This window comes from Rhineura floridana, chromosome 11 (genome assembly GCF_030035675.1).
Source record: "Rhineura floridana isolate rRhiFlo1 chromosome 11, rRhiFlo1.hap2, whole genome shotgun sequence".
NCBI classification, from domain to species: domain Eukaryota; kingdom Metazoa; phylum Chordata; class Lepidosauria; order Squamata; family Rhineuridae; genus Rhineura; species Rhineura floridana.
In genome coordinates this window covers 28,171,128-28,188,399 of record NC_084490.1, presented here as the reverse complement: position 1 = coordinate 28,188,399, position 17,272 = coordinate 28,171,128, and the positions used below count along the sequence as shown (strand labels likewise).

Genomic DNA, 17,272 nt, shown 5'->3' with positions numbered 1-17,272 from the left:
CTCCCTGCCAGATCCCCACCTCTCAAGGGTTGTCTGCTGCTGCTTCAGCATTTTGGGAGGAGGGGTGTCATGCATTGGTTCAGGAAGGCCACGTCTCCTTGCCATTATTGCTTCTTCAATTGCTCTCAGCGGAAGGGGCCGCAGGGACACACACACACACACAAATCATCGTCACTCACCTCCACAGCTCTTCACCATTCTGCTGCTGCCTTCCTTGCCCTGGCTTTTTCCTCCGGCGTCCATTTTGTCCTCTCAGACGCTAGCAGGCCCTGCCTATTCACCTCTTCCCTCATGCCTCCTAACACAGATCACGAGGGAAGAGACAGTCTGCGCAGAGGTCCAATCAGTGTGAGGCACATGTCTTGTGTTAACCAATCACAGCCAGGAGCTGACTTCCCCTTGTTCCCGCCCCCAAGTAATGTCCAACCTAACGTGGAAACGTTAAAGTTGCAGCTGAAAAGTAGGGAAATTACTAGTTGTTCCGTTACTTGCCAAATGTAATGGAATTACCCACTCGTTATTTAAAATTGTAACTAATTACAAGTAACTCATTAAAAATAACGAGTTACTTCCAAGCTCTGGATATCGCTGATATGGAGCCTCCCACCTCCAATGTATGCCAACATTATAAACTCTCTAGTAACTCTCTTGATCTGGCTATTGACCAAGCTCAAACATTTTGGGTGCATTCTGTTGCAGGGGTCATTGCATGGCCACACATGCCCAGCTGTTCCAGAAAGAAAAATAAGAACATTTGAGATGTGACAAACGTGTTTTGTTCAGTAATGCCACAGTGAAATCATAACTGGGAAATTATTTGCTTCCCTTCCAATTATCAAAATTACTGTGATTAAAGTTAATGTTTGGACTTCACCATGAAGTTCCATCACCGGCTTAGCTTTTGATTAAGACTGGGTGATGCTTTAAATTTTTCGTTTTTGTTGTTGCATTCTGAGGTGAGTCTAGGGACTAGGCGGGGCCTCAGTCAGATCTCTGCAATATTACCTTTTATAAATGAGGACTCAAGTTTTAACCATTGAACTCTAGCTAATGTAATGAGACAACAAAGACATTTCTGTCAAAGGGGCCCTCAAGATGGTGATATTGGTAATGATTCTAGTGGTACTGCTTCCTCATGCAGTGTGTCAGGCACATGCTTTTAAGTGCATCATCAGTGAACCCATCCCTATTCTTCACAAATATTTTCAGCCAGGTGATTTCATCATTGGCGGCATGGTTTCTCAGATGATCCTGCTTTCTGAAGAGAAAACTTTCACAGAACATCCCATTCTGGAACAGAATCAAGAGCCCATGTAAGGAAGCTTTCTTATTTGTTTATTTGCTTTTCCATAAGTGGACAAAATATCTCTAGGCAACATTTGTAGGAAATATACTAGAGATGGCACCTACAACAAACTGTGCCAGTGTGGAGAGCCCCTGTTCAGAGTCCCAGTCATCTAGGACATTCTGTTTCATTCCCTCTCCCGCTGTTTTGCCTCCCCTCCACATCCAACAAACACTTGGCATTCCAAGGCTTCTGACCTTGCTCAGGACCCATATAACCAGGGGAAGGGCTGTAGCTCAGTGGTAGAGCATTTGCTTAGCATGCAGAAGGTCCTTGGTTCAATCCCCAGGTAGGAATGGGAGAAAATATTGTCTGAAGCCCTGGAGAGCTGCCGCCAGTCACTGTAGACAATACTGAGCTAGCTGGACCAATGGTCTGATTCCATATAAGGCAGCTTCTATGTTCCTAACCATCAGTTTTTCCTCTCCAATCCCAATATAACTTAGGGAGGGACTGAGCAGCTAATTTTGTCCAAGCTCAGTCATTGTAGGTAAATTCCATTCCATCTTGTGCTTATTTTATTTATCAAACTATGAAATTATCTCGACTTTTTGAAATTGTGCACATTTTGTATGCAATTTCTATGCACTTTTAAGTTAAAAGAGTATGTTTTATATAAAGATTCACACTTTTCAATACATTCATTTATAAAATATGCAGCTTGTAGGCAGACTTCATGTAAAATCTCTGTGTGTGCCAAAACTGCATCGCAAAATCCAGGGAAGTGCATTACTTGAGTGGGAGTTGCATTGCTATCTAGAAGCAAGCTTGGTAATATCAAACAGGGTTGGTCCACTATGAGAAGCAGACCAAGTTAATGTCTCCCCTGATCCTAAGATAACTACGTTTGTGAGAAACCTACTAAGAGCAAAATATGCTCCTGGATGGATTAAAGATGTACTATTAATACATTTGCTTAAATGCCTAGGCAGCAAGAACAATTTGTGTGGACAGGAACTGGGATAATATTATAGCAATCTCTTGTTTTCTCCACAAAAATGATTTTCAAGATACATTTGAGAGCTCACACATGCACATGCACACACAGAGTAATAAAGACCAATACTGTTATTAAAAATATATATTTCTGGAAATGTGGGAGGAAACCATGGTGAGCATGCATTTTCTTGCTTTTAGTCAACTAAAAAATAGAGCATCCCTCATCAACCTCTTCAAAGAAACGCTTCTTCCTGGTATAGCCCCCTATACATGCAACACATATGCTTGAACTTTTGGTAGAGAATCCCTTTTAGTATTCTAAATGGTAGTCCAGCCCCATCAAGACCGCAACTCGAATTTCTATTTGATATGGATCTGCATGTTCATGAAAGCATTTTCTGCGCAATATAACCAGGGCTAAGGAAGGAAGTGTTGTGCAGAAAAATAGACTGATCCTCTGTTCAGACTGAACTTTTTGCATACTTCCTTGATGTCTATGTGTGTGTTGGGGGGTGTCAAATTGTCCATTTTAATTTAATGCTATTTTAACTACATCTGCAACAGAGAGGGATGGTATACAGTGCTGTGAAAAAGTATTTGCCCCCTGTCTGATTTTCTGCATGGTTGCATATTTTTGGCACCGAACGTTATCAGATCTTGAGCCAAGAAATTTAAAGTTTTGGAATGGCCTAGTCAAAGTCCAGACCTAAACTCCATTGAGATGTTGTGGCAGGACCTGAAAGGCATAGTTCATGCACGAAAATCCACAAATGTCACTGAGTTAAAGCTGTTCTGCATGGAAGAGTGGGCTGAAATTCCACCACAGAGCTGTGAGAGACTGATCAAGAATTATGGAAGCGTTTGGTTGCAGTCATTGCTGCTAAAGGTGATGCAACCAGGTTTTGAGTCTAAGGGGGCACTGGGTGTTACTTTCTTTAATAAGTAAATAAGTATCAAAATTTTGTGTTATTTGTTCACTCAAGTTCCCTTTTCCCTAATATTAGGTTTGATTCAAGATCTGATAACATTCAGTGCCAAAAATATGCAACCATGCAGAAAATCAGACAGCACTGATACTGATACTGAAAATACTTTTTCACAGCACTGTAGGTGTCATACTCCATTGCAGATTATCTTGATGGAGCCCACAACAGTGGCAATGATTTTATCAAGCGTGGGATAGACCTTTGAGATGGCATGTCACTGTCATTGTAGTTTTCTGACTAAGCATTACCAGCATGTCTTGGCCTTGGCATTGGCAGTAAAAGAGATCAATGAAAACCCCCAGATCTTACCCAACGTCACCCTGGGGTTCCACATCTATGACAGCTATTTCAGTGCAATGTGGACCTGTCATGCAACCATGGAGCTTCTTTCCACACTTGGCAGATTTAAGCCAAACTACAAATGTGATGCTCAGAGCAATCTGGTAGCTGTCATTGGGGGACTCAGCACTGAAACCTCCCTACACATTGCAACCATCCTGAACACCTACAGGATTTCACAGGTAAAAGGATACATGTTTGGAGAACAGAATGTTAACAAGTCTTTCATGGTTGTCTTTTCATATTAGGTTGTGGGGTTAGGAAATAGTGAGTGACGTGACTGAAATAAGCAGACAGGCCTTATCTGCAGCTGGTTGAGGATGAACAAGTGTGCCATATTAAGTCTGATGAAAAACTATTACCATAGTTCATTTCTGGGAAAATACTAAGGTTGTCATGTATGAATTGTTAAAAAAAGAGGATAAAAGAGGCCACTGTTTTGCATAAGATTTGCATATGTTTATTTACATGTACAGATGCAAATTGAGAAAGTATTATTATAAATGAAATATTAATATAATAAATCTGTCCATAACAGAGAAGATTGTGACCAAGTGGCTAGGTTTTACATTGCCAGGGCCATTTATTTTATATTAAATACACAACTACATCTTCAATAATAATGACTAAAACCCAGAGGATACAGTATGTCCTAAACACACTCAGGCTGGAATGGTCACAGACTTGCTCCATAGGAGTGTGCCTTTTCCGTATATTATATAATAACTCAATAATATCTATGAAATATTCTGCTTTTGAATGCCCAGAGTTTCCCAAGCATTCTGAGGGTGGGGTTGAATGTTCCATCTCTTTCTAACTTTGTTTTTATTTAGTGTGAAATGTGTAAAAGAACAGCCCTGCCAATAAAAATTCTAAAGCAAATGCAGTTCTCTGTTCCTATATTGCAGGTTGGAAGTTGCTGCAGTTGGGAGACTGCTTGTGACAGCTGTGCAGTGTAATTTGCACTGAATAGCACAGACTCTGAGTGTTTTATAGCAACCCTACTTGTTGTCCAGAGGTATCAATCCCCTATTGGCAAGTTATGGATTGGGATTAAGTTTAGAGTGCAGTTAACAACAGCTGTGCACTTTTATCCACTGCTTTGGATCCCTGGAGAGAAATTACTGAAGGGGGCTTAGGACTTAATTCATTATTAAGATGGAAACAGGATTCATTGGGGCTTTATTGCTCCTGTTTCCTGTGGGCCAACATTAGATTTTTTCCCTTTCTAGGGAACTGGGCAATTCTTGTTCACATCACATTTTGGATTTCTGAAAGGTTCCGTTCAGCACAAGCTCTCCAAGAGGCAGCGTCTCTCTGAGAGACTCCCAGAGTGAGACATGGGCTGCATTCAGACACAGGGTTTACTGTGTTAGTTTACTGATTATCACGGTAGCACTTCTGTCCTCATTTTTAACGTTCTCTTTACACTGCAGTACCTGTTGGGTTATAGAACTGTAGCTTTTTGGCCGATACCACCACGTCACACTAAATTGCATTCACACTAGTGGGCATCGTGTGACACAACAATGAACACCATTGGACGTGTTGCTAGTCCCCTACCCTTTCTGCACATGTGCACTTCTATTCCCCCATGAAAACAGTGGGGAAAAACTGTATGCTGGTATACCACCCCAAATTACTTTACTCCCACAATTTTCTGGGTTAATGGGATTGCAAACAGATTTTTTTCTGGAAGCAAGTGACACAAAAATGAGCACTGCACTTCCACTATAGTCCACTAGATTTCAGGAAGTGGCTTTTACTTTGTATGAACGATCAAATAAAATGCAGACATTATCAGGTAAGGAAATGTCAGGAAAATGGAATAAACTGCTCTCTGAATGCAGCCAGACACTCAGCTCACCCCAACAGATGACAAGGCCTTATAGACTTAGCTAAAGGGAGAGGCACAAAGCCTCCAGACAAACATAAGGATAGTCATGTATATTTTATATATTTTTATTTCCTGGATCTTATTCTAGAAAGTCTAAAACATATGCACATTGTCCTTGTGAGGCAGGTAACAATGCCTCTGTCTGTATTATTGTTCTAAATGAGCCTGTTTAAAGGACTCAGTACCCCTCTCCTTTAACTCACATTCATGATTTTCAGAAAGAATGTGGGCATTCAGGATCGTGTTTAACCATTAGTCATGGTTTAGAGTGGATATTGGCCACTTTTGGAAATTATGCTAAACTAAAGTTTAGCGTGACATGAATGAGCCTGGGCAATCTTCAGGCTCATGCACATGTTCTCCTCCTCCAGCACAGCTAAGAGTAGGAATTTAGATGCTGTCACATCAGTTCTTTGTTTAACCACAACTCGCCATGTCATCCAAACCAACAAACACTGATCAAGGTGTTTCAGTTAACAAGTTGTTATTTATATCGCCAACCACAGAATAGAGTAGATTTATTTCAGTTGTTGATCAGCTCATAACCACAGAATGAAATTTCTTAATTGCATTTTAAACTTTTTTTCCTGATTCTTTCCATTTTAATTTGTTTCACCTTTTCACTTTCATCTTTAGCTCATGTATGGCTCTACTTCAGCAATGAGTGATAAAACCCAAGTCTTTCCCACTTTCCAGATGGCCCCGAAAGAGACCCATCATTATATGGGAATTCTGCAGTTACTTCTGCATTTCAGGTGGATTTGGATTAGCATACTTGTTGTGGATGATGATGATGGAGAAAGATTTGTGCAGACTGCACTTCCTATTTTTTTCCAGAATGGCATCTGTTTTGACTCCATAGACAGACTCCCTACTTTCACTTTTATCACTGAAGCTTTAGATACAGCAGAACTGATTCAGGGATTATATGAAGTCATCATGAAGAGAAAAGCTAATGTATTGGTGTTTTATGGAGAAATCCAGGCCATAATCCTCTGGAGATCATTCCTGTATATACCAGAAACAGTTAAAGGTAAAGTATGGATTATGTCAGCCCAACTTGATGTCGTAGCCTTTGGCTTTCAAAAGAGGTGGGATTTCGAAGTCTTTCACGGTTCTATAGCCTTCACAAGTCATTCCAATATACTCCCAGGATTTCAACAATTACTTTTGAGAAGAAATCCATTTGGGGCCAAAGAAGATGGCTTTATCAAGGACTTCTGGCAGCAGGCATTCAAGTGTAAATTGCCATATTCCATTGTGGATGAAATGGAAATAGGAATCTGCAGTGGAGATGAGAAACTAGAGAGCCTTTCTGGAGCTTTTTTTGAAATAGGCATGAGTGGCCATAGCTATAACATCTACAATGCTGTCTATGCTGTGGCACATGCTTTACAAGCCATGCATTCATTGAAGTCCAAACACAAACCCATGGTAGACAGAGGGAGCCTGAAGCTTCAGAATCAACAGTTCTGGCAGGTAATAATATCTTGAATAATTTAATATCTACAGGAGGAAACATCAGGCTCCAATGATGATAGAATATTGTTTCTTCACAATTAGTTCATGCACACACCATTTGAGCTTCCTTCCTCTTCCGAAAAGCAAGGTAGGACTGTGTCGGAAGGCAGAGCTGGGGTCCCTATCCCGGGGAGCTGGATCCCGGAGAGTTGGGAGAAGAGTATTTGGATGGATGGCAGAGGGAAGGGGGAGGAACTTCCCCCCTTTGGAGCGAAGACGAAACAGAGGAACTGCCAGTGATAAGGTTGCTTAGCGACGGGGAGCCTGAGCCCTTCCTGGACATTCTCACGCCTCCCCCTCTTTCAGGCTCAGAGCAAGAGGGGAAAGAGGGAGGGCTGCTCACAGCCGAAAAGCGGGAAGGCAGTTTACCATCAGCCCCTCCCCTATCCCCCATCCTGGAATCGGAAACTTCAGAAGAGGAGGGGGTGATGCTTCCCCCCTCACCGCGCACACGCAGACAGCTGAAAAGACAGGAGAGAAGGGGGGGAAGGCGGGCAGTACCTGAGGAGCAGTTAAGGAGGAGCGAAAGATTGCGTGCCCGTTTGGCCCCTTCTTAAAGAACAGGCGGGAAGAAGTCCCTTGCTCTGTCAACTTTCTCCCAATGCCGCAGGACCTGTATCCCTGTATTGCTTCATGAGAAAACGCAGTCTTTGTTTGGACATTACCCTAATAAAACACGAATTAACTACAGCCGTTGGTCTGGTTCCTGAGTCACATCCTGGGCCTGACAGACTGTCGCAATAATTAATGTATTGATTAGCATGCTTTCTTTTCTCCTGTTTGGCCTACAGCTGCAGTGTGGAGTCTGTGGCTGTCCAGATATTGTTAGATTACAATTTCTATCATTTCTGGCCATTGAAGGGTTTGAAGTTTCCCTCTCCCTAGCTTGGAATTACTGCTGAACCATTTTATGATTCATGTAGTTCCTAGGTGGATAACCTTTAGCCCATGGGCCAATCTTGGTCTGCTGGGGGTCCAATTTGACCCACAAGGCCCTTTCCCCCAAATTGTGCCCACCTGCCACTTGTGATGTCAGCTGATGGGCAGGAGTAGGCTTGCCAGCTCTCTGGTTTTCATCTGGAGACCCCAAATTTTGGGGATCCTCTCTGGGACTCACCCAGTCACCCCAATCTCTGGACTCTCAACTTTCATTTTTTAAAAAATCAAGTTTCTAGGTGGTCTGTTTCAAGAGATATGCACCAAATGTCAGCTGCTGCCCCAGCTCCACAACTTCTGTTAAATGAGCTCATACCTGACTGCTCTAACCCCGCCCTTTCAGGTTTGTAGCCAATAAATAAAGTCAGGATTATGATTGACAAGGGATTTGTTGACCTCCAGGCAATATCTAGAACCCATTGCAAATCCAGAAAACAGTTCTTTTCCTGCTTGTCTGAAAATCTCATAAACTGAGTAAAGTTATAGCTTTCATCAGTAGCAAAAGTGCCTTTCTCTCTGTATGCAGGAGATGTAGAACAAAAATTCACAGCAAGATCTTGGTAGGCAATTGTTTACTGTAAACAATTTCAGTTATGATTATAATAAAAGTGCATACGCAGGGTTTTGTAAATTACAGGCAAAAATAGCATGTACATTTTATCTTTCAAATAATTTCTGAACATAAATTTTTAAAAAGTACATGCAGCTTATGATGCCATTACAATGCGTTATACTTTTCTAATTATGAGGAGTCAAACAAGTTAATATTTTCCTGGGCTATTGAAGAGGGCAGTTTGTCTAATTCATAACCTGTTTTGAAAACCTTCCCAATATGAATCTTTAATGCTATACTTGTTTTTCTGGGAGTAAAACTGAATGCTAATCCCATTGAATGGTAAATCCCACTGAATTCAATAGGACTTACTTTTGAGTAGATATGGTTAGGATTGTGCTGTAAATCCATTGGGACTTTTGAGTGAACATAGCAAAGGATTGTGTTCATGTTGTAAATCTTTCTCTCCCCTCCAATCCTATTTTTATAGCAATTAGGCAGGGCTAACCTAGGTGTCACTTCTTTTATTTTGTAGGAAACTAATACTGATTTTACTTTTTTCAAAATAAAATGTTCTGCAATGACCAACTGATTTTGACAATAAACTATTATATGCGGTATATGTATTTTTACATCTCCAGTGTGTGTGGAGTCTTTCCAACAACCCTGTGAGATAGGGTTGCCAATTGGAAATGAAGGCAGCTCACAACAAGAAATAAAAGCATTTAAAATCCAATAACTATAAAACAAGTATAATTGTGATTGGTATGGTATGCAAACAGCTTAGAGTGGCATGATTGTGAATTTTAGGTTTGGTGAGTGAAGTTCCTTATCACTTGAGATTACAGTCCTTTCCACACTTTCCTGTTTGATTAAGCTTCATTGAATACATTGGGACTTGTTTCTGAGTAAACATGCATAGGATTGCACTATAAATATATTTACAAGTTGTATAAATTATAAACATCTTTGACAGTCATGTTTATATAAATATTTCTTCATACTATGTCCTGATAAGTATCTGATTTCACATTATGGTTGTACATTATTATTTCCTCTACATTTTAAGTGTGCCCTTTTTCCCTTGGGTGGTCATGGTCCCCCTCTGTTGTTTTCACTCTGAGGGGCAGATTAGGCAGGTCACCCTGTAACACAAGTCAGTGGGTTGTTTAGGGAAACTGGGGCTTTGTGGAAGAGCACTCCTGCTCCAAAGCAAACCCAGATGGAACCCATTCAGACAGTGACATACTAATTAGGGAGCTCATATTTCAGTGGTGCCTACTATAAATCGAACAGCACTGGGAAGAGGAAATTACTGGCCGTTTGAGAATGGTGGTACCAACCGGGGTAATTTTGTGCCAAGGGGAGGTTATAGAGGAGGAGCTGCTAACTTTGGGAGTAGAGGTGAAGGAACTGGAGCGCTATGGGCTGCCTTTAATCAAGGTGCAGCCAATCCTAGGGAGAACAGAATAGATGTTATGGACCCAATAAAAAGATATTTGCCTAGCAGAAGCTTTGCTTTTCATCATTTGTCAGTCATCTTTTTCTAATTTTAAATTTGTAAATTACTTTCTTTTTGGTGTGGTTCTGGTTTTTGTTATTGTTGTTACTGCATTTTCAGCCAGAACTGCAGTAAGGAGAAAGAAGGTTTTTTTTGGTTCCTAGATCTAGCAGAAAACTACTAAGCATACATCTTAAAAATAGGAAAAGATACTGGAATTTCTTTGGTTTAGCTTAGACCTGAACCTTTGGCAGTTGCTTGTAGATAAAAGCCTGGCATAGTTAGCTTTTCTCTGCCAGTGACCAAAGTGGCCAAATAAACAAACAATAATATTCCTTTTGGAACTACTCTACCCATTCACCTGTACATAAAAGGAGGCAATTGTAAGTGCCAACTAAACTGGTATTAGTATATTGTGCCTTTTGGGTAGAGATGCTCCCCCCCCTATTTTTGATAGGGAAAAGATAAGAACATACAAGGTGCTGGGATCCTATTGGGAACTAAGTTACACCATCTTAACTTGACTAATATTTGGTGAAAGCAAAAATGGGTAATTGGAAACTGTCCATGTTTTGTGAGTAGAAATTGATTAGTACAAAGGGAGTAAATGGTTCCATCAGAGCATTTTAAAGTTACTAAATCATCAGTAGCTTTTAATAATGACAGTCTTTAAATAGGATCACCCATGAATGAGCATAGAAAGGTTGTAAGTAAAATGAAAAGCTGAAAAATTGTAGGAGAGCAACCGGAAGTTGCTTGTCAGCCTACAGGAAATAAAATGAACAAAGGGGAAAAGAGGGAGTAGGCGTGGAGAGGGGAACAATTGACACACCCACCTAAAAACATCGGAGTAAAGCATCTGCAAGCACTAGAGAAAGGGAGTGAAGACTTTTTTGTTCCTTTTTAGTATTATTAGTGGATTAGGTTAGTACAGATTTACAGAAGGAAAACTACACGACAGCTTTTGTTTGCCAGTAATGTCATGTGAACCATGCAAATTTATGTTTGGTATTTTAAAAAATATAAAATGAAATAGGAACTAAATTTTGTGGTCCTATTTCTTAGCAGAGATATAAACGCAAGCAGTAGAGTGAGAATATAAAACAGTCCACATCTTTCCCACAGACGTACTAGTTAGTCAAATAACTCACACACAGAGTCTTCTTAGGTAAAAAGAATGCTTACTCATGACCTTTCATATGTTCAGCAAACAGGCTCTAGCTTAGATGAAATAAAAAGTAGAAATCTTAGTCCATTTTAGTCTTTGGTAGCGATGCTCTCAGGAAAGCATCTGCCATGCAGCCTCTCCCAGAGGTAAAAAGCTCAGTAAAGGAGATTATGCAGGAATCCCCAGTACAACAGAGGAGGAAGCCAGGTAACTAATCCCACCCATTAGGAAGTTACATCATAGTAAACAGGTATATGGGATATTTCCCAAATATCCCTTAGAGGGAACATCTCCCTTTTTACAAGGGAACATGCAAGTTTGCCTATTCCAACAATTTAAAGGAGATGTGAGTGACACCAAACACACAGTAAATGATGGTGTAGATAAGACCTAGCTGTCTATCCAAATCCAAAGCATTGTATACCTGGGCAGGATCTCTCTTTACCTAGCAGCTTTGGTTTGATCATATGCTCTCTCCTGTCAATCAGATCTTCCTCCCACACCCCAAAGGCCCCAGCAGCCAGGTTAGATTTAAATGACTGAGCAAACTTTCCAGCAAAATGAAACAACTTCATTAAAAGTGTTGTTTCTTGGGCAACGTCAGGATCCCCCCCCCCCCAAAAAGCCCAACAATGCTGGCTCCAAGGAAAGCAGGTAAGAGCTAGAAAGTGGACACAGTGACAGAGAGAGAGGAGTATTCTGTCTCTTTAGGGTGTGGGCCATGATGGAGCAGAAGCAAAACATTTCTAATATTTTTCCAGGGTAAAAACAAACATTTTGGAACTTCCAACGCCTTCTTAATTACAGTGAAATAATTAAATGACTATTCAATATATCCTGCAAGGGCAGTCATTACCATATGTCAGAGCCAAAGATGCAACTCCTTTAGGTTTTTAAAATCTATTCTGTTTTCTTTTTTCCGTCTAGCTTTACCGTTTTCTGGAAAATGTCTCTTTTAACAATAGTGCTGGGGACGAAGTTTCCTTTGACCAGAATGGGGACTCAGTAGCTGGATTTGATGTCATCAACTGGGTCTTTTTCCTAAACCAATCCTTTCAGAAAATAAAAGTTGGAAGGACAGATCCCCTGCTTCCTCCAGAGCAAGCATTAACCATTCAGGAAGAGGCCATCACTTGGCACACCTGGTTTAACCAGGTAGGGTCTCAGTAGACTTTGGGAAGCAATCCAATTGTAAATGAGCCTTGGGACCCAAGGAATGTTAAAATTAGTCTTCATATCTGATATCAAGGGTTTTTTTCCCTTTTATTGTAAATCCTCCCCTCCCCGTCATCACTTCTCTGCCTTCAAGCACAGCCTTTATAAGCTGCTTGAGCTTTATTAGAATATGACAGAAATGTGTTATGTTCATGTCTTTATGAGGTCTGGTTTATTTCCCCAAGTTCAATTGTTCCTGAGTGCTGAAATCTAAAATGAATTGCATGGAGCCATACCGTTTGTGTACACTTCAAAACAAAGACTTCTCCATTTAAACAGTGCAATGGAACAGCGACAGTAGCAAGTGGGGCTCCTTAAAGTTTTGTCCTGGATTCTGAGTAGGTGCAGACCTGGAGAAAGGAACAGAAAACTCCCCTTTGCAAACCTTCCTAAAAGGGGAGGATATGAGTGAACACCTTTAAAGGAGAAAAAATAAATGGCAGGGGTAGCTATCCAATGGCTTTCCAGATGTTGGATTCTACTGGCTGCCCATTACCTACCGGGCAAAGTTCAATATTCTGGTTTTGGCATACAAAGCCCTATACAGCTTGGGACTGGGATACCTGAAAGATCGTCTAACCCCTTATATACCCAGTCAATCACTGTGCTCTGCAGGTGAGGGCCTCCTGCAGATACCATCTTATCAGGAGGTCTGTTCTGCACAACATAGGAAGTGGACCTTTAGTGTAGTGGCACCGACCCTGTGGAATTCCCTCCCCTTAAATATTAGACAGGCACCATCTCTGTTACCTTTTCGGCGCCTACTGAAGGTCTTCCTCTTTGAACAAACCCTTTAAGTAGAGACCTTATCCCAGTCTGTGTCTGTATTGGAATTGCTTTTTAAGATGTTTTAAAGCTTTTTAAAAAATATGTTTTTAAATATGTTTTATATTAATATGTTTTGAAAGATGTTTTAATATATTTTAAAATCTGTTTTTATGATGTTTTAGAGTGTTTTTAGTGTTTTTGTTTGCCACCCTGGGCTCCTACTGGGAGGAAGGGCTGGATATAAATTTAATAAATAAATAAATAAATGATAAACTCCCATCAGTCCAGCAAGCATGGCTAATAGTCAGGGATGGTGGGAGCTAGAGAACATCAACATCTGCAGGGTCAGAGATAACTACCCCTGATCTAGGAAATATAAATAATAATCTTCAGTTCATCTCAGTGGATAAGGAGTTAAAACTCAAGAAAGTTCTTCCAGTTTGGTCAAAACACTGCAGTGCTCCAATGCTGGTCACACTTAGAAAAACAGAGCCTGCCAGTAGCATAATGTGCTCTCTAGAACAGCCTTTCTCAACCAGTGTGCCTCCAGATGTTGTTGGACCACAATTCCCATCTTTCCTGACCATTGGCAATGCTGGCTGAGGCTGATGGGAGTTGTGGTCCAACAACATCTGGAGGCACACTGGTTGGGAAAGGCTGCTCTAGAATCTCAAAACCACCATTGTCCCATGCTTAAGGCTATTTCCATAACCCCTGAGTCACAAATTCCCAAAGCACATTTCCTGATTGGAAAATAATCTCCTTCTCCATTACTGGATAGGTCCTGCCCCTCTCTGTGTGTAATGACAATTGCCATCCTGGTAACAGCAGGAAAAAGAAGGAGGGGAAGCCATTTTGTTGCTATGATTGTGTTCCATGTCCAGAAGGGAAGATTACCAGCCAGCAGGGTAAGAAATATCTTTTGCAGATCTTTCAACAGGGGCGTGGAGAAGGGAGTTACTGAAATGGAACCAATCAGATAAAGCAATTTTTTTGACTGGCCTCTTAATTTTAAACATACAGTACATCCATATTTGAAGGGCAATTCTTGTAATATTCAGGATATCATTTCAGTAATTGGGGTGGCTTTCCTCTCTGTGTGTGTGTGTGTGTGTGTGTGTTTGTGTGATCAGCCATTCCATTTGGAACCACCAAATTGTTCTTTGAATTCCTCTGAGATTTTTTGTTTTATTTTTGTTCTTTTTTTAAAAAAAAAACCAATTGGAGTATTTGGGAGAAGCTAATTATTAATTTTCTAAAACGGTATGAAATGAAGATTTGAAAAACCGAATCAAAAACTTCTCTTTTGTTTCAGACATGGCTGACTGCGTTGAATGCCCAGAAGATCATTATCCAAGCAAAAAACATGATTCATGCACTCCAAAGGAGATAAGCTTTTTATCTTACAAAGAACCTTTGGGAATAAGTTTAGCCATTATTGCTCTTTCATTTTCTTTCATCACAGTGTTGGTGCTAGGAATGTTTGTGAAGCACCAAAACACACCCATAGTCATAGCCAACAACCGAAACCTCACCTACACTCTCCTCGTCTCCCTCCTGCTCTGCTTCCTTTGTGTTTTGCAATTCATCGGACAGCCTCACATGGTGACGTGTCTCCTCCGACAAACAGCTTTTGGCATCATCTTCTCAGTGGCAGTGGCATGTGTGTTGGCCAAAACCATCACTGTAGTTTTAGCTTTCACGGCCACCAAGCCAGGAAGCAGCATGAAGAAATGGATGGGGAAAAGACTGGCCAACTCCATGGTTCTTTCCTGCTCCCTTATTCAAGCAGGCATTTGTACTGTGTGGCTGGCAACCTGTCCCCCATTCCCAGATGTTGACATGCACTCAGTGAGTGAAGAAATTGTACTTGGATGTAATGAGGGGTCAGCTATCTTGTTTTATTGTGTTCTGGGCTACCTGGGTGTACTGGCCCTTGTTAGTTTGATTGTGGCTTTCCTAGCTAGGAAGCTACCTGACAGCTTCAATGAAGCCAAGTTCATTACTTTCAGCATGTTGGTCTTCTGCAGTGTTTGGTTGTCCTTTGTTCCCTCTTACTTGAGCACCAAAGGAAAGTACATGGTAGCTGTGGAGACTTTCTCCATCGTAGGTTCCAGTGCTGGGCTCCTGGGTTGCATCTTCTTCCCAAAATGCTATATTATTGTGATGAGGCCAGAACTGAATAACAAGGAACAGCTAATGCACAGATAGTGTAAAAGAACATACAGTGCCTTACAAAAGTAATCAGAGCCCTGACCGATGCTCTCATATTACTGAATTACAAATGGTACATTGTAATTTCGTTCTGTATGATATTTTATTTTGAAACACTGAAACTCAAAATAAATTATTGTAAGGTGACACTGGTTTTATGTTGGGAAATGTTTGTAAGAAACATAAAACACTGAAACATGTTGCTTGCATAAGTATTCAACCCCCACACATTAATATTTGATAGAGCCACCTTTCACTGCAATAACAGCTTTAAGTCCTTCAGTCTCGCTGTCCCTCACAGCCACATTCCTTACTTTGTTGTTTTTTAACAGACATAAATGGCTGAAGGAGAGGGGGGGATTGTGAGCAGTGAGGTCAGAAGAAAATGGAAAACAGAAAGTACACTGATAATTAGGTTATTAACATTGGTCAATTTTAAAAAGTTGGTGGTGGTAGCACAGATATTCTGGCATTGGTAAGCTAATTAACACCTATAGTATAATAAAAGAAATCAAGCATGCCTCAAAATAAAATTCCATACAAATGTAAAATAATGAACACCAAGGAGTAATGTTTGCAGTTGGAAATTTAGGCTTAGTGATCCCAGCCAAACTTACTTCACAGGGTTGTGAGGATAAAATCGGGAGGGGGAGAACCTTGTTTGTATACGACCTAGAGCTCCTTAGAGGAAAGGTGGGATAGAAATGTAAGAAATAAGTGCATAATAATCTCAATAAAATGAAAATCATGTATTGTTCCACTGTGCTTTTGTATTTTCAGCTATTTTATATGTATTTAAATACTTTTTATCCCTCTCTTCAGCCAAAAGATTCTCCCAGAGCAGCTTATCTCAGCCTTTACAATCAACAACATGAAACAAAAGGAAAAACTGAATGAGAGGGAGAAGGAAATAAGCAAAATTGGGTTGAAGTTCTAAGAGAGCAATCCTAACCATGGGAAGCCAATGTAATTTATGCCATCTTAAATTAAGCTGATATAAAGGACTCCAGCTGCAAACCCCGTTCAGAGTAGGCCTACTTCTGGCTGAGACATCTCAAGGCTGGCAGAGAGAAAACAAGCCTTTAAAATAGAGTTTGATGTATACCACCATTTTTGCCAGTGTAAGTTCTGCTGGGTTACCAGGACACATGAGCTGAACAGAGTTAGGATCCAGAGCAACTCTCTCCCTTGCCTGGTTCCTTTTTGGGGACATATCCCAGCCTCATCTGAGCCAGAGCTGGCTGAACTAGGATGAGGAATTAATCCAGCATAGCTGAACCAGGGTTGGAGATTTATGCCGGTGTAGCCCTAGCTGAGCCAGATATCAGCCAGCTGAATCAGATCTGCCAGATCCTAAATCACTCATCCCTGTGTGGGGCTGTCCTTGGGGCTGGTCCAGAAGTTTCAGCTGGTGCAAAATGCAGAGGTGTAACTGCTCATTAGGGTAGGGTATCACCAACATGTCACCCTGCTGCTGGAAGAATTGCACTGGCGGCCTATTAGCTACCAGGCTAAATTCAAGGTTCTGGTTTTGGTGTACAAAGCCCTATGCAGCTTGGGAACAGGATACCTGAAAGATTGTCTTACCCCTTATATACCCAGTTGATCGCTACACTCTGCAGATGAGGGCCTCCTGCAGATACCATATTTTTAGGAGGTCCATTCCACACAATATAGGAAGCGGACCTTTAGCGTAGTGGCACCTATCCTTTGGAATTCCCTCCCCTTAAATATTAGACAGGCACCATCCCTGTTATCTTTTGGACACCTACTGAAGACCTTCCTCTTTCAACAAGCCTTTTAAGTAGAGACCTGATCCCAGTCTGCATCTGTGTTGGAAATAATGGCTTTTTAAGATGTTTTAAAGGCTTTTTAAAAAAGATGTTTTTA

The 17,272-nt window shown here is 40.9% G+C and overlaps 1 protein-coding gene across 1 annotated transcript; it reads left to right on the top strand.

The window, feature by feature from the left end:
* The first annotated feature begins 1,233 nt into the window (after window positions 1-1,233).
* On the top strand, window positions 1,234-15,379 carry LOC133367666 (vomeronasal type-2 receptor 26-like). Its single transcript, XM_061591760.1, has 6 exons — window positions 1,234-1,313; window positions 3,500-3,791; window positions 6,344-6,985; window positions 12,113-12,340; window positions 13,950-14,076; window positions 14,484-15,379. Exons 1-6 carry the CDS (start codon window positions 1,234-1,236, stop codon window positions 15,377-15,379), a joined length of 2,265 nt encoding a protein of 754 aa, XP_061447744.1.
* The last annotated feature ends 1,893 nt before the right edge of the window (window positions 15,380-17,272 follow it).